The sequence below is a fragment of the Phyllobates terribilis genome, unplaced genomic scaffold (assembly GCF_046119375.1).
Source record: "Phyllobates terribilis strain yellow unplaced genomic scaffold, ASM4611937v1 Scaffold_4__5_contigs__length_816908805, whole genome shotgun sequence".
In the NCBI taxonomy this organism is placed as follows: Eukaryota; Metazoa; Chordata; class Amphibia; order Anura; family Dendrobatidae; genus Phyllobates; species Phyllobates terribilis.
The window spans coordinates 361,330,044-361,348,025 of NW_027362764.1; the positions used below are offsets into that span (position 1 = coordinate 361,330,044).

A 17,982-nucleotide genomic window follows, 5' to 3' on the forward strand; every position below is an offset into this window, starting at 1 on the left:
ACTGACAGATTCTCTTTAATTAGATTAGAAAAAAAGACCAAAAATCAGAACCTAGTCTTGTCATTATTATTATATAATAAGTAACCTGTAGAAAAGTTGTATTTTGTGCTAAATCACACATAGAGCCTTGACAGACAGGGACTTACTCACCGGTGCTGGTGTTTGAGGGAGGGATTCATGAGTTTCTGAAGCTCCAATTTGTTCCCTAATGCTCTCGTCCCCACTGCTTTCTCCAGAGGCCTGTTAAAAATCATAGACCAGAACCTATTTTAGAGAGTGTGCATTCACCTGTAGATTTCTGGAATTTTAGTTTTGTGGTTTCTCTTGCAGAGGATTAAGATGAATCATTTTATTGTATTTTTATAAGTATCGTGGATCTTTTAACTCCAACTGAACAACCTCATGTATAATTGAATCTGTAATGGGGTTTTTGCTACCCCATCTGGAAGCATGATGATGTAGGGGCAGAAATCTTGATTCCAGCAATCCATCGAAGACAACAATTATAAAGTGTGTACTGTGACATGTGGCTTCATTGCGGTTTATGGTGTGATGTAAAATGTAAAGTGCATAGAACCTTATAGGCACTAATGTATGCGATTCTTCTTATGTATGGTGATTATTGTACAATGTTATTAATGTATAGTGAACAGCGAAAATACAGAGATAGGTTTAGGACATACGGTATAGTATAAGGCTTATAGTTTAGATTAGGAAAGGGAAAATATGCAGTAGCGGGCATATTAGTTATAGGAAGTAGAGTACTGGTTTAGATACGGTTAATATGTTTGGGACCAGCCCAACCTGGGAGGGGTAGGGGTCGTATAAAAAGGGGAGCCCTTCCTGTTTAAATTAGATTGAGAGCTAGATAAAGTTTTAGTAAGGGTTCAAGGCCAGAGGGCTGGAGGGCACGAGAAGTAAGCATTGTTCAAGCAGTATAAGAACATCAGCTACGGTCTTCAGCAGACATTCCTGTAATGTCCGGGGCCTAAGACCCAAATCAGGCACTGGGAAGCATGCCCTTCTCCTTGCTAACAAGTGGAAGTCAGACGGGGAAGTGCATGAGGGAGACAGGATGGGTATTGTTAATACTGCAGAGCAGGACAGAGTATCTCAGGGGCTGAAGGAGCCAGTAAGCGAAAGGATCGCTCAGGCTGAATCAACGGAGAACATGGAAACGTACTGTGCTGTATCATCTATTGAACTCTGTCATATAAAATGCTGAAGATCTCTCTCTCTCCCTCCAAACCCCTCTTCATCCCTCCACTATACTATTTGTCACAGGAGAAGAGCTAGCAATCTAGACAAACTGCTTCTATGCAAATGGCAGTACACACACAAGAGGTGGCAAACTCAATTATCCAGGCTAATTACCATACAAATGGAGAATTGAGTAGAAAAGACCTGTGATAAATGGACACCTGAACCCAGGGGCCAGAGATTGAAAGAAAGAGGAAACTGTTCGTTAAAACCTCAAAAGAAATCTATCTCACTCTCCACAATAGCCAGGACATTCTCATTTGCACATGTCTGCTATCTGCAGTCTCGTAGGCACCGACATGAAATATGGAATATCGGAAGTTCTATACTTCTGATTGCGATGGGACACATATTTTTAGCGGCAGTGTTAGCTAAGGAACAATACGCATATTTTTCCGTATCTGTGAGCCCTGCCAGTGAGCTGTGGCACAGGGGTACGGAAATAAAAGACAGCAGCTATGTCATGTCTGGTCTCTAAAGAAAGGTAAATTTGCAATAAAAAATATGGCATCACTTGCTAACTTTTCCGATCAACCAGCGAGAAGTTATCGCAGAAGTTAGAGATTTTATTAAACCATGAAGGGCGGAGACAAGCCCACGTGAGGTCATCACAGTGGAGTGTGTGGGCAGGGCTCCCCCTTTGGAATAAAAGATCCAACTGAGCCTGGATCTATACTCATGCCGGGAGATACATATTTTGTAAGCACGGATCCCGTTCGATAAACGGTCCATTCGAGCTCCTCCCCTCCAGCTAAACTGAATCGTCTCTGCGATTTGTCTAGTAAGTTTCTTCTGTTAATCCCTTTTTATTTTGTGTAACTGTTCATTCTGTATTGTATTTGTGGTGCCCCTGAGGGTTCAGTCACCACAGAGGTACTGCACCTCACCCAGAGGTGTGGTGTCTCCTTCTCTCAGGTAAGGAGGGAGTGCTGCCCGGAACCCCAACACCTGCATCCAACACTACACTGCTCCAGGCCGGCTGGAAGGGCAAGATGCAATGTGTTTTCCTGCTGAGCCCTGACCCTGGCTGGAGTGGGGGGAACCCAGAGGTAGGGGGAACCAGTAGTGGGTGTGGGTGGAGGAAGTAGTTTAAGGGAGCACTATAGAGTGAGGTATATAAAGGGAAGCCATTTTAGGGTGACAGTTCGGTAAGAGGAGTGAGTGAGTGAAGTCAGTCAGGGAGCAGAGTCTCTTTAAGGAGCTCTGCTCCACAAGTAGGGCCCAGTCCTAGAGGCCCAGGAGGGGAGCAGAGGAGTATGCTCCGATCTACACAAGGGATCCTAGGGGGTACGGTGAGTGCGAGACGGCACCCGTATGCCCCGAATCTGTCAGAAGACAGAGGGATCGTAGGCTGCAAGAAGGGAACCGGCCCCTGGTCCAGCCGTGTTGCTCCAGGTCTCGGCTGGGAAAACCAGAGGCTTCTGGCTTACTGTATATAGTCAGTTGCCGAAGCCTCATTCTAATCCCCGTGGGGGTCAAGCAGGTCCGGGAACTCCGACGCACAGGAGGGACTTCAGAGCACCCGAGCGGGATTGAGAATGGGAAGCACAGGGCAGGAGGGAGAAAGACCCAGCGTGAAGATGGTCTAGCTAGGAACACAAGAAAGTGGGGTTCTGTCAGGTACTCCTAATCTGCCTGAGGAAATGCTGAACCCCTGCCTGGTGAACGCAGCGCGACGTGGGAGGCTGACACCTGTACAGTGCACCAGTGGAACTGTCATAAGAACTGTGAGTAAAGACTCGGATGACTGCACCGCACTGCCTCCGTCCATTCTTTCATCTGCGCCATCTTTCCCTCCCTGCACTACAACGCCCAGCGCAACTTACACTACCTACACTGCCCTGGAGCTAGCTCTACCTGTGGAGAGCCACACCATCCCTGCTGCCGTAACACCAGCTCCAGAGGACTGCTCCGCAGCGGCGGCTCCCTTTGGCCACATTCCACAGGTGTCGTCACGAACTTTCCAAATCCCCTATATATAAATTTCCCCTTTTTACTGACCGCCCTGGGTCACGGACCGGGCCAGCCACCGTGATATCCCCCATACCGGCATCCATAGGCCCGGCTGCCGAGTACCCCACGGCCCAGGTAGGCACGTCAGCTCTGGCATCACAAACAGGATATGTGACCAACCCGTTATCGGCGGGTGAAGTGTGCCTAAAGAACTGTGTTATGTTACTGAATGTGGCGCCCGCCCCAGAAGAATGGGCGCCATTATGTGCGTGATCAAAGACAACAATATGGAACCTCCCATCGTGGTCCGGGTCCAAGAATGGCACCAAAAGCACACCCTGTCCCTTGCAACAGTGACTGTCCGCCTAGATGTGTCCGTCAAGGCAGGGAGGACGTCGCAAGGAGTGACCGACAGCAGATTGCCATGGGACCGCCCCCGAAAGAGGAGAGGAGGAGGAGAGAAAGAATGGAGACAGGGTGTGGTCTTAACCAGTCTAGACAGACCGCACCCGGCAGCCAGCATGGACGGACGCCAAGAACAAGCCTCCGTCTCTGGCCTGCTACAGTGGCAAGCGACCCCCCTCACCCTGGAGGGAGAAGCTGTGAAACTATCCCCGGAGGACACGGAGTTCCTCCAGAGTGAAGTCCTGGAGCTGAGCCAACAAGTGGAACGGGCCCAGCAAGCAGCGGTCACCAAATGGAGGAGCGAGCTGCTGGAGAAGTTGGCAGCACGGCGGAGAGCAGCACCGGATGCCAGCAGCGGCACCTCAGCCCCGGCGGAGCCAGTGGAGAACCAGGAGGCCGTATACAGCACAGGAGAAGGTAGGAAGGAATCCCCTGTCCCGGGCACTGCAAGCGCCGACCTGCTCCTGGGCCTCTTTCATCAGCACCCCCTGTATTCCGCCATGCCCTCTCTGGAGCAGCTACTCTGCCCGGAACCTCCACCCCCGGGCGCTGACCCTGAGGACCTTCCACTTAGTGACCTCCCGGAACCACCACTCCCAGGCACTGAAACCAGGAACCTTTTGCTTGGTTCCCTCCCGGAGCCTCCACCTCCGGCACCCGAGTGGGTGTACAGCGCGCCGGCCTTCGGCTGGTCCGCCCGGTTCGAGGACCAGCAGCCGTGCCCGCTACTCCCGACACCAGCGCCCCTGGTTACCTACTCCAGTGGAGAAGAGATTTGCTGGGACAACCGGGGGGGGGGGCCTGATGGGGTTCCCGCGGGAGACCCAGGCCGAAGGCCTGCAGAGAAAGGAAATCTGCAGGCGGGAGCTCCAGCAGCTGGAGAAGGAGCGGCGCGCTCGGCGGGCACGTTGCGAGCGCCTGGAGGCCCGGAACAAGGCCGCCAAGGCTCAAGTGCGTCAGGCGGAGTCAGCCCACCCCAGCCCCTGCGAAGAAGGACTCGTAGTGAAGTTTGACCTGAAGGCTGGGTGGGGCTTCATACGGGATCCCGACTTCGCGAGGGGCATCTTCGTGAACCGGCGGGATGTGGAGCCCGAGCTGGAACAGGGCCATCCCGACCGGAATCTATAGCCCGGTGACAGGGTCACCTACACACGTCACCACGGGGAGCGCAGGTGGTACGCCCTACAAGTGTACCGTATAATTGAGGACGCACCCCCGCAGGACACACCTTATGACCCGGCTGGGTCAGGTAAGAACGAGCAGTACCCCAGGCGGGGACCCCACTACTAGGCCAGTAGTTGGTACTAACTGTAAATAGTCACCCGTAAGGGTACCACCAGTTGTTTTATGTGTGCATAATTACCCGTCAGGGTATACAGACTCCAGGCTGGGGACTGTGAACAGCCAGAAACTTATGTTGTATATAGTTCTGCACTTCTTAAAGTGCTTCCTATTGATTTTATATTAGTAACCATGACCTCAGAAGAAAAACCCATTTGGCGTGGCAGAAGACGTGGTCCAACTCCAGTATCACCTATGCCCTGCAGCCACGCCCAGGGCCCACGTTGAGGGTTTGCGGACGGGTCCCTCATGCTGCTACATTTGCACTCGGCTACCAGTAAAAAAAGGACACCCTGTTGCAAGAACGTTGTGAAAAGTGGTTTATAATGTTTGATAAATATACCCTGTAACGTTAAAGTGAAGTGCCTCCCATAAAGTGAAGAAATGTTATGTTTTACAATCTTATATGCGAATGCATTCTTAAAAATCTGCATGTCAATATATACCGTGTTTTTGCTCTGTTCCAGCCCGCGGACGTGCTGTGTTTTACCAGGGGAGAGTGTGGCGCCCCTGAGGGCTCAGTCGCCACAGAGGTACTGCACCTCACCCAGAGGTGTGGTGTCTCCTTCTCTCAGGTAAGGAGGGAGTGTTGCCCGGAACCCCAACACCTGCATCCAACACTACACTGCTCCAGGCCGGCTGGAAGGGCAAGATGCAATGTGTTTTCCTGCTGAGCCCTGACCCTGGCTGGAGTGGGGGGAACCCAGAGGTAGGGGGAACCAGTAATGGGTGTGGGTGGAGGAAGTAGTTTAGGGGAGCACTATAGAGTGAGGTATATAAAGGGAAACCATTTTAGGGTGGCAGTTCGGTAAGAGGAGTGAGTGAGTGAAGTCAGTCAGGGAGCAGAGTCTCTTTAGGAGCTCTGCTCCACAAGTAGGGCCCAGTCCTAGAGGCCCAGGAGGGGAGCAGAGGAGTAGGCTCCGATCTACACAAGGGATCCTAGAGGGTACGACGAGTGCGAGACGGCATCCGTACGCCCCGAATCTGTCAGAAGACAGAGGGATCGTAGGCCGCAAGAAGGGGACTGTCCCCTGGTCCAGTCGTGTTGCTCCAGGTCTCGGCTGGGAAAACCGGAGACTTCTGGCTTATATAGTCAGTAGCTGAAGCCTCATTCTAATCCCCGTGAGGGTCAAGCAGGTCCAGGAACTCCGACGCACAGGAGGGACTTCAGAGCACCCGAGCGGGATTGAGAGTGGGAAGCGCAGGGCAGGAGGGAGAAAGACCCAGCGAAAAGACGGTCTAGCTAGGAACACAAGAAAGTGGAGTTCTGTCAGGTACTCCTAATCTGCCTGAGGAAATGCTGAACCCCCTGCCTGGTGAACGCAGCGCGACGTGGGAGGCTGACACCTGTACAGTGCACCAGTGGAACTGTCATAAGAACTGTGAGTAAAGACTCGGATGACTGCACCGCACTGCCTCCGTCCATTCTTTCATCTGCGCCATCTTTCCCTCCCTGCACTACAACGCCCAGCGCAACTTACACTACCTACACTGCCCTGGAGCTAGCTCTACCTGTGGAGAGCCACACCATCCCTGCTGCCGTAACACCAGCTCCAGAGGACTGCTCCGCAGCGGCGGCTCCCTTTGGCCGCATTCCACAGGTGGCGTCACGAACTTTCCAAATCCCCTATATATAAATTTCCCCTTTTTACTGACCGCCCTGGGTCACGGACCGTGCCAGCCACCGTGATATCCCCCATACCGGCATCCATAAGCCCAGCTGCCGAGTACCCCACGGTTCAGGGGGCGCGTCAGCTCGTCTCCCTTTGTAAAATCTTTGTATATTTTTCATAAACACTGCCTCCCTTTTTGTATTAAATATAAAATTGAATAGTTCTGTTTCTTCTGTTTTGTAATCGTTCCTCCCCCAAAGCCATATACACTACCAGAAAGCAGGCGTCCAATTAGGCCTGTTTTGTATTTGAATATTTAAATCTAATTGCTGGTGGCAGCGAATAATCTTAATTGGGTTATCATGAAGCTGGCAGTGATCATACAGGGGCATATACACATATTCCATGCTTTGGAATTCAGAAGTGTGTACGCCATACGCTCACTGCTTGTTTGCTGATAACTACGTAGTGAGTAATCAGGATCGTGCATGTGCTGAATCCCTGACAAACTGTTGGCCGCAGTGGGATATTGTATGATCCTGCCGGTGTTGTTCCTGACAAGCTCAGAATGTTAAGTAAAGTTGAACTGGTTGTTAAGAACAGAGTGTCCCCTGATTTGTGTGTGGCTGATCCTGGACCAAAGGACGTGGATACAGCAGAGGCCTCAGGCCTGAAAGTGAGTACACTGCATTGTACACAGCACAATTAATTAACTGGGACACTGTTTACTTGTGGGGTCCCAGGGCGTAGAAACGCAACCCATTATCCATGATTACCACCCTGGACACCTTAGACTACCAGTTATCTGAATAATAAGCTCTGTATAACCCCACCTACACCACTGTTTGGCAGCTTAATAAGAATACTATGCACAGGCGTAAAGCTGCTAATCAGTGGTGGGGGCGGTGTTATACAGACATTGTGAAAATGGAGGACTACATGGTCTACAAGATCTCTGGTGATAATCCTCTGATGATCAAAAAGTGGTTTAGAAAAACTAAGAAAGCTGCTGAGTAAGTGACCTATCGCTCTCAGATTAAGTTGAGAAAACCTGGTAACAGATTCTCTTTAAAACCATTTTTCCTGAAACTGTGTTTATGGATACTTGCCTTTATATTCATTGTATAACATTTTACTCTAAGAGTAAAACATTTTTGCTAATTCATTCACCAGATTTTTGCTACCTCATCTGAGAGGATGGAGGAGAGCTTATTTGCAAACTAATTATATTTAACTGATAAAGATTTCTTCCAGTACTGTGAGTGATGGTGGTTTAATTGCTTAAACTAGCACTGTTATTTTTATGCAAATTATTAATTATGATGCATTTTACAAAATCCATTTCCACATTTGATCTTGCGTGATCCTTTAGATATTTAAAAACTTACATAGGGATCATCATCTTCACATTGATCTTCAGCTGCTCTTGGGTTTGGCTTCAATGATAATTGCTGAATGGAACCCTGCAAAATAATGAAAATTAAATGTAAATAAATTTAAATATTATAACAGTACTGTATGTTAATACCTTAAAAACGCACTTGTTATTCAAATCTACCTCCTTACTGACACACACTTAAAATGTACACTGTTTCTACAAACTTATATCTCCAAGGAGTAATATTTAGCTATACATTCAGTTACTATAATTTTTATTTTTAAGGTGCATTTACACCGCACAATTTTTGGGACCTAGTGTTCCTGATAATTGTGCAGTGTGAACAGGATGTCGATCACCCAACGAATGAGCTTTTGTCCGGTTTAAAATCATTATTTTTGGCTTGAGTAAACAGTTCTTGTGCTTCCGAGAAGAATGTCTGCCTATGCGCACTGAATGATCTATTACTGATATCTTATGACAGGACAACCCATTTGAAAAAGAATCATTATGAAAGAAATATGAAATGAGACACAAATGTCATATGTGACTTTTTTGGTTTTAATCACATCCTTTTATATTTTTAAAGGAAATCTGTCAGTAGGATCAACCCTACTAAGCCATGGGCTTATGGGCCCATGGCTTCATAGCCATGGTAAGTAGCCTTAAGTAAGCTATGGGCTTACTAAGCATATGGGCAAGCAGAGTATAGAAAATTGAATAAAAGGATACAACTGATATCTGGAATCCGATGTCTTATTCCAGAAAAATCCACTTTTTCTTTCATATGTAAATATGCTGTTAAGATCTATGGGCTGGACATAGATCTCCTCAAGAAACTGCATAAGAGCTTATTTTAAATAAAATGGGGCATTACTAGTGTGAGACATGTAAATTAGGAGAGCAGTCTGCCAGTCATTGCATGTTTCACACTGGTAGCGCCACCTTTCATTTAAAATAAGCAATGGAAGCAGATTCTCAAGGAGATTTATGTCCGTTCCATAGATCTTAACAGCTCACTGGTGAAATATAGGTCACTGGTGAAATATGTGAGGGGAGATATGTTTCACTATGGTTATTAGCCTTAGTGAACTAAACCTACCATTTCCTCCAGCATATTATGTGTCGGGGGTTAAATCACCATGTTCAAAGGGAGTGTTTTTTTGTGAGTAGGTGAGAGACGGAATAAGACATTTGATCGCAAATATCAAGGTATCATTTTCTTAAACTTTCTATGATTTAGATGCAAATATAGGCAGCTTAGGAGGGTTCATCCTACTGACAGATTACCATTAAGCTATATTTCTCTGTGCAAGAAAAATAAGATATCATAAACATTTCCTGTTTCTGTTTGTTTTCACTATCACCCCTATCACTTCTGTAACGCTGGGTGATGGTGGAATGACCCATTGCTAGCCAGAAAGAGCAGTGTGTCGGTCAAACTTGGCGCTAGAGGTTATACTACCGCACGCCCTTGAGGGCTGGGTATACTCTTCACCCGCCTCCTGGCAAGGGGGAATATTAGCAGAGCACTTCCCAGGCGGAGGGCAGCACGGCGGCTGGTGTCCGGACACACAAACAGCAGTCATTGCAAACAAACCAGAACCAAAAACTGCAGTGCAATACCATAAACTAAGGTGAACAGTGATTAACCAAGCACAGGCTCCAAAGCATGAACTACCCCAGAAGCACAGAACCACTGATCTTAACCACCCATCAGAACTGAAAATAATCAGCAACAAAAGGAAGAAGTGGCAGGTTTATTAGTGTTGAGCCACCCCCGTAGTGTTCGAGTTCGGTTCGGTTCGTCGAACACCCATGTGTTCGCCGAACTGTTCGTCGAACACCTTCGAACACCGTTAAAACCAATGGCAGGCAAACAAAAACACATAGAAACACATAGAAAACACCTTCAAAGGTGTCCAAAAGCTGACAAACTGCTCAGAAGACACAACTAACACATGGAAAAGTGACAAGTACATATAGTCATGTGAAAAGAAAAGAGGTGGAGGAGTAAAAGGAGGGGGAGACACAGATATAGGCATGTCATGCCCTTCTAAAATCCAAAAAGTGAGAAGCCGACACGTTCAGTCCGTTCCTGCCCATGCCACCTCCGCGTCGCCGGGTTTGTGCCAGAGCCGCGGTGAACCCTGACGGCCAGCCCCCCTCTCCCAATACTGGTGCCTGTCCGCTGGTGGGTCGAGCGAGCCCCCCTGTGGTGGAGGCAGCTCTAAGCTTTTTAATTTAAATTGTCTCTCTAATTTGAATGAATACACTTTAAATCCATTTACAAGGATCTATTGGAGGGCAAGTCTCATGCCAGCAGCCGCGTAATTCCAGCTCCAGTAGCGTCCACTAAAGCTGCTGCAGTTAAAAAGCTTTTATAAGGATCGAGCTCGGCTGTCCACCGCAAGGCATCCTACTGCCAGTCCCAGCCCCTATGCCTTGGGGTGCCTCCTGATGCTCTTCACTGAGTATCCCGTGGTCCCGAAGCATTTCCTTTGAAAAAATTAAGTGTCCAAACTACAGGTGGTGTAGCTTGCTTAACAGCCCGGATAATCCGCTGACTAGCAGACACTGCTACTAGGCACAAAGTATTTCCTGGGCTAGATGCAGTTAAAAATTTGTAATTAGATACTCTCGTTGGATGCTGAGAAAGCATTCCATAGAGTCTCCTGGCACGCCATATATGATTCTCTTAAAAAGCTTGGGGTAGGGGTCTAGGGGACCCTTTTATAGCCAAAATCACGGCCCTGTATCGCAATACGTCACCTAGGCTGAAGATAAATGGAACTGTAGCACCCTGAGGGCTCGGTTGCTACAGAGGTATTGCACCTCACCCAGAGGTGTGATATCTCACTCTCAGGTAAGGATGTAGTGTGGATCAGGACCCGACACCTGCATGCATTACACCACATTGCCGTGGGGCAGGACGACCAATATGCCCCTGAGATGGGCACGACAGTCCCTGTCCCTGGCTGGAGTGGGGGGAGGGAACACTGAGGAAGGGGAACCCTGTAGTGCAGGAGCAGGGAGGAAGCAGTTCCTGGGTGCATTGAGAAGGGAGTATAAAAGGTGGGCACCATCTTAGTTCAGTGCAGAGAAGTCTGAGCAGAAGTGGCAGGGAGCAGGGGCTCTGCATGAGCTCTGCTCCGGAGGCGGGCCTAGTAACAGAGGCCCAGGCCTGGAAGAGGGAGAAGGAAGGAAGAGGAGCGGAGAAGGCTCCAGGAACGAGGAACGAAGGGGTCAGGCCAAAGGGGGAGACCGGTCCCCGAAACTAGTGGAGGCAGAAAACGACCCTCAGCTAGAAACAGGAGGCTGTGACATTTTATGTGGCGCAGCCCCTCGCTACACCCGCTAGGAAGGCACCACATAGGGTCAGGGAAACTGGCGCCAAGTTTACCAAGAGCAGGCCCGAGGCAGCCGGACAGAAGGGTTGGTAAGAAAGGCCAGACAAAGGACACACAAAGGGGGTCCTGTGAAGCGCTCCAAAGTTATCTGGGAGTTGTCTGAGCCCCTCACCTGGTGAGCACAGTACGACGTGGGCAGCCGTTACCTGCAGACGTGGTCTGGATAATAAGAACTGTGAGTAAAGGCCCTGGACTGCATCACTGACTCCGTGTCGTTACTGCTGCTGCCCTGCACCATCACCCCCATCCTCCGCATACACTGCCCTGAGGCTATACTCCTCCCGTGGGGAGTTATGCTACGCTCTGCTGCACCCACAACACCAGCCTCAGCGGTCTGCCCTGGAGCGGCGGTTCACTCTGACCGCAATCCACGGGTGGCGTAGTCGGACATTTAAACATCAAAACCACATAAATAGTTCCGCCACTGGTTTGACCGCCCTGAGCCACGGAACCGGGTCGCCGCCACGGAGACTACAACCACCAGCATCCACCAAAAAGGGTCCGGCTCCGGGTGTCCCAAGGCCCAGGGGGCGCGTCAGAACATTTTCATCACCTTTCACAATCACCAATGGGACAAGGCAGGGATGTTCTCTGTCCCCTCTCTTATACATCCTAGTGACGGAGCACCTGCTCTCATCAATTCGCCATAACCCCAATATTAGGTGGATTGAGGTGGGAGGCACCGAGTACAAGTGCTCTCTATTTGCTGATGATGTCCTAGTATATATCACTCAATCACATATATCCATCCATGCTGTTATGGCTGAAATAGATCACTTTGTTACATGGTCAAATTTTAAAATCAATGCAGCGAAGTCTGAGGCCCTCGATGCCTCCCTCCCCAAATCCATATAGGATTCCATCCAGTCCAACTTTCCCTTTGCCTGGCCCTCACAGGGTATCAAATACTTAGGAATTCCTATTCATAGAGACCTCTCCCATCTATGTTATCTTAATTTTGGGCCCTTTATTGAACAACTCCATACAGACCACGGTTGGCAAGTTAGAACTGTAAGATTCACTACGTGAACCACTGGTGTTTTGTGGAACAGCACATGTACACTGTGTTCCAAATTATTATGCAAAAAGTGTTTAGGAGTGATAAGGGAAGAATTTGTTTGTTTGTCAGTTAAACTCATTGATGGTGATGTGTGTCAGGGCTCTTTATATCACTGTAAGCAATTGCAGACACCTGTGCTAATTAGTTTGGCAGGTGTGTCCAATGAAAGGCAAGACTACTTAAGAAGGCTGTCTCACATTATTAAGCAGCCTACATTTTCTGCCAAAATGGGAAAGAAAAGGGATGTGTCGGCTGCTGAGAAGCAACAAATTGTGGAGTGTTTAGGTCAAGGCATGACTACAATCAACATTGTGCGATGATCAGGATGAAGTGTCTTGGCAATCAAGAAGTATGTAGCTGATTCACAGTACACACGTGTGCGTTCTGATAAGGGCAAATTGAGGACTCTTTCCTACAGGCAATTACGTCAGGTTGAAAGAGCAGCGGCAAAAAAGCCTTGTCATAGCAGCAGACAAGTTTTTGAAGCTGCTGGTGCCTCCAACGTCCCCCGAACAACAAGATGCAGGGTCCTTCAGAGGTTTGCAGCTGTGCATACGCCATCCTGTCGACCTCCTCTATCCACTTCACACAAGCAGAAACGGCTCCAGTGGGCCAAACATTACATGAAGACTGATTTCAAAACTGTTTTGTTCACGGATGAGTGCCGTGCAGCGCTCGATGGTCCAGATGGATGGAGTGGAGGATGGCTGGTTGATGGACACCCCACGCAAACACGGCTACAGCGCCAACAAGGAGGAGGTGGAGTAATGTTTTGGGCTGGAATCATGGGGAGAGAGATTGTCGGCCCCTTTAGGATCCCTGAAGGCGCTAAAGATGAATTCCATAATGTATGTGGATTTTCTCAAACAGCACTTCCTGCCATGGTTCAAGAAGAACCACCGTGTATTTCACAGCAAGATCATTTTTTTGCATGATAATGCACCATCTCATGCTGCACATAAAACATCTGCATCTCTGGCTGATATGGGCATAAAAGGGGACAAACTTATGGTGTGACCCCCATGCTCCCCTGACCTCTACCCCATTCAGAACCTTTGGAGCATCATTAAAAGGAGTGTCTATGATGGCGGGAGGCAGTTCACATCTAAGCAACAGCTCTGGGAGGGTATTCTGTCCTCATGCAAAACAATTGAAGCAGAAACCATCCAAAACCTGACAAATTCAATGGACGAGAGAGTTCAGAAGCTCCTTTCGAACAAGGGGTCCTATGTGAAAATGTAACATCACCTAGAATAAAGTTTTGAGTTGAAAACTGTTTGATTTCAGTTTCTAACAACCTGCTAATGCTTATAATTTCAAAAATGACCATTTTTTTGGTCTTTATTAAAATGAAAAGGTTGATCGAAAAGTTTGGGGGATCTAAGAGTGTGGCAACCCAGTAGTCATGATTACTTCGAATTCTGACAATATGAGGGTCATGCTGCAGGTAGTGCAGCAAGAAGGCACTTATGTGTCTTGCGCATCTCGGAGCCCCAAAATTATTTTCCGGGCTAGATGCAGCTAAAAATTATTATTAATTTTAAATCTGGTGAAGCTTTAGTATAGATGGCCTAATAGGATCAGTGCTGCACACTGCTACAAAGCCCAAATTATTTTCCAGTCAAGATACAGATAAACATGATTAGTAATTTTAAATCTGGTGGAGCTTATTATAGATGGCCTAATAGAATCAGTGCTGCACACTGCTACCAAGCCCAAATTATTTTCCAGCCAAGATACAGATAAACATGATTAGTAATTTGAAAGCTTAAAACGGTTGGTAGGGTGATTTTAACCAATCATCAAGCTTTTACTCTCCCCAGGATGACACAGGGGTAGAAAACTCGTTTCGGATCCATGATTTGTTCATCTTTATGAACGTGAGTCTGTCTACATTATCAGTGGAGAGCCGCGTGCGCTTATCTGTCAGCACACCACCAGCAGCGCTGAACACACGTTCAGACAGAACGCTGGCTGCGGGGCATGACAAGATCTCCAAGGCGTAAGTGGCTAGCTCCGGCCATTTATCCAGATTGGAAGCCCAAAAAGAGCAAGGGTCCAGTGACACAGTCATGGCTTCAATGTTTACTTGGAGATACTCCTGTACCATCGTCTCTAGGCGTTGACTATGTGTCAGACTTCTTGTCTCCTGTGGCCTTGCAAAGGATGGGCTAAAAAAGTGGTGAAATGATTCCGCAAAATTGATGTTACCAGCAGATACTGTGGTTCTGTTACGGTTTGAGTGCTGAACACTTGACGGTCCCACGGTTGGCAAGTTGGAACTGTGAGATTCACTACGTGCACCACTGGTATTTTGTGGAAAAGCACATGTAAGATTCTGCAACAGTCTCTGCTGATACTCCTGCATGAGTGCATCCCTTTCTATGGCAGGAATAATTTCTGCAAATTTACTTTTGTACCGGGGATCTAACAGTGTGGCAACCCAGTAGTCAGGATTATTTCTAATTCTCACAATTCGAGGGTCATGTTGCAGGTAGTGCAGCAAGAAGGCACTCATGTGTGTTGCGCATCCAGGAGCACCAAGTCCCTGTTGTGTTGGTGGCGAGGTAACAATCATGCTTCCTTCCTCTGTCCTCTCCCCCCAAACTCGCACAACAGAAATGTGATCAAGGTCTCCCTCATCTGATGAGTCTTCCATCAGTTCGTCCTCCACTTCTTCCTGGGCTCCTGCACCTTCCTCACTAGTTGGCTGCTACCATGCGCCCTGGTAAAACCATCTCCCCCACCCTCACATGCCTGCCGCCTTGGTGCTGCCGACCGTCTGGACCTTGCAGATGTTAGCCCTTCCGCATACAACTCCTCCTCCTCTACTTCCTCCACCTCCTCTTGTGCCACCACCTGACTCCGAATTCTGTTTAACATGTGCTCCAGCATGTAAATCACCGGAATAGTCATGCTGATAATGGCATCGTCAGCACTAAACATCTTCGTCGCCATTTCAAAACTGTGCAGAAGGGTGCATAGGTCCCTGATCTGAGACCACTCCTCCAGCGTGATTTGCCCCACCTCTGGATCTCGTTGGCCCAGGCTATACGTCAGAACGTATTGCACCAGGGCTTGTCGGTGCTGCCACAGTCGCTGCAACATGTGCAGAGTTGAATTCCACCGGGTAGGCACATCGCATTTTAGCCGGTGAAGTGGCAGGCCCAACGACTTCTGTAGAGATGTAAGTCGTTGAGCTGCGGGATGCGAACGGCGGAAGTGAGCACACAGCGACCGTGCCCTCTGCAGAAGGCCATCTAGTCTGGGATAGTGGGCTAAAAATTGCTGGACAACCAGGTTCAACACGTGAGCCATACAAGGCACGTGTGTGACATTGCCCCGGCGAAGGGCCGCACCCAGGTTTGCAGCATTGTCGCACACGGCCTTCCCTGGTTTCAGGTCCAGTGGAGACAACCATTCATGAAATTGGTTCTCCAGAGCTGACCACAACTCCTCAGCTGTGTGACTCACATTTCCCAGACATTTCAAAGTAAAAACCGCCTGATGACGTTGAGCCCTACTGCCAGCATAGTAAGGAGGTGTGCAGGATCCCTTCTGCGCAGTTAGAAAGCTTGTGGCATGACCAGACAGGCTTTGGGTGCAGGTGGAAGACCGAGAGGAGGTTGAGGAGGCAGAAGCAGTGGAGGAACTTTGACATAAAGAGGATTGACGCACAACTGGTGGGGACGGCAAGACTTGGACAGCAGCCCCTTGTCCTGCTGTCACCATAGTTACCCAGTGCCCAGTCAGCGACATGTAACGCCCCTGTCCATGCCTACTCGTCCAAGTGTCTGTGGTGAAATGCACCCTGTCACACACAGAGTTTCTCAAAGAAACGGTGATGTTGTGTGCGACATGCTGGTGGAGCGCAGGCACACCTTTCTTTGAGAAGTAGTGCCAACTGGGCATCTGGTACTGGGGCACTGCGACGGACATAAGGTCTCGAAAATCCTCTGTGTCCACCAGGCGGAAAGGCAGCATTTCTGTAGCCAAGAGCTTGCAGATGGTGAAATTCAACCTCTTAGCTTTCTCATGGCTAGGAGGAAATGGTCTTTTACTTGTCCACATCTGAGGGACCGAGGGCTGGCTATTGTGCTTAGACGGGGTTCATAAGGGTGTCCCCGGCAAACTGCCGGTCTGAGAGGAAGATGCAGGCGGACATGTTAGGTTGCCTTGATCCAAAGGTGGTGCTATCGATGTCGGACAGCGCTCAACACCAGCTGGTGTTACCACCTCCAAAGAAAATGATGACCTGCCAATCACGCTGGCTGTTGCGGGTAAAGAGGTGGCAGGTCTGCGCCCCAAAACAGGTGTGACTGCTGTCCCCCCAGTCACAGAGGATGAAGAGGCCGCGGATGCACAAGATATGGCAGACGGTAGTTGGCCCGGCCGGCTAGGCCGCATTGTAGCACACTGAGCTTCCCACTGCAACTTATGCTTCATGTCCATGTGCCGGTTCATGCATGAAGTACTCAAACTATGTATTTTTTGGCCTCTACTTAGCTTTTGCTGACAAATGTTACAGATAACACGAGTTGGGTCATCTTTATCGATCTGAAAAAATGCCCAGGCTATGCAAGGCTTAGCACCCATGCGACCTGAAGAGCCACCACGACTTGTGGTGAGAGGCAGAGTTGTGTTTGAGGATGCAGTTGTTGACGTGCTTCCAGTACTACGTCTCTGTCCAGGAAGGCGCAACCTGACCTCGTCGTCACTAGCATCTTCCTCCACCTCCTCTGCTGACCTCATCTCTTGGCTGACTGTGGGTTGACAGTAAGTGGGATCTCCAACCTCATCATCATCACCCTGTGCGTTATCACACCTGTCGTCCTCAGAGCCAACCTGTTCCTGCCCTGACAAAAAACTAAAGTTGTCGCTCCAATCAGGTATTTGAGTCTTATCATCGTCTTCCTCATTGTCTCCACCAACAGGAGTTACAGTTTGGGAATGAGGGTCTACATTATGGTCAGAACCTTCTGCGTCTGGTCCTGGATCCGACTCATAAAGATTCTGGGCATCAGTGCAGATCATTTCCTCGTCTGGATTCACAGAAGCGCTGGAGTCGACCTCTGAATCCCAGGCTATAGTATGAGTAAACAGCTCTGCAGACTCAACCATCTGTTCTACCTCATACTCAGACGGGCAGCTGGAGATTTGGGAGCTGTGAGGAAGCAAGTGCGATTGGGGTGACACCTTTGAGGACTGGAGTATTTGTGATGTTGAAGTTGATGGGGAGGAGAGCCCACTTAAAGGAGCACTTGATATCCGTTGAAGCACCTGCTGTTTTTGTGCCTCATCTGGAATTTGTAGCAATTGGCGTGGCCGTAAGAAAGGGATCTTATCACATTGTCCGCTAAAAGAAGTAGACATTTTAGTTTGGCTGGAAGATGGTCTTTCTTCTGCAGATGTTACTGTTGCTTTAACACCTACCCCACGGACACAACCTTTTTTCCCCTTCCCAACACGCCTATTCCCCTTTCCACCAGCAGCAGGCCTTTTTCCACTCATTTTGGTGGTTAACTAATTCACAACTCTGGAGTTGTTTGCACAAAAAAACAA

The 17,982-nt window shown here is 48.8% G+C and overlaps 1 protein-coding gene across 2 annotated transcripts in view; it reads right to left on the reverse strand.

Moving 5' to 3' along the window:
* The window catches only part of COL15A1 (collagen type XV alpha 1 chain), a 904,466-nt gene that overhangs the window by 667,514 nt on the left and 218,970 nt on the right, over positions 1 to 17,982 (reverse strand). For both annotated transcript variants that reach the window (XM_073678442.1, XM_073678441.1), the window contains exons 4-5: positions 7,961 to 8,035; positions 151 to 240 (exon numbers count right to left, since the gene is read on the reverse strand). In XM_073678442.1, the coding sequence (XP_073534543.1) occupies positions 151 to 240; positions 7,961 to 8,035 (165 nt within the window). The remainder of the gene's footprint in view (positions 1 to 150; positions 241 to 7,960; positions 8,036 to 17,982) is intronic.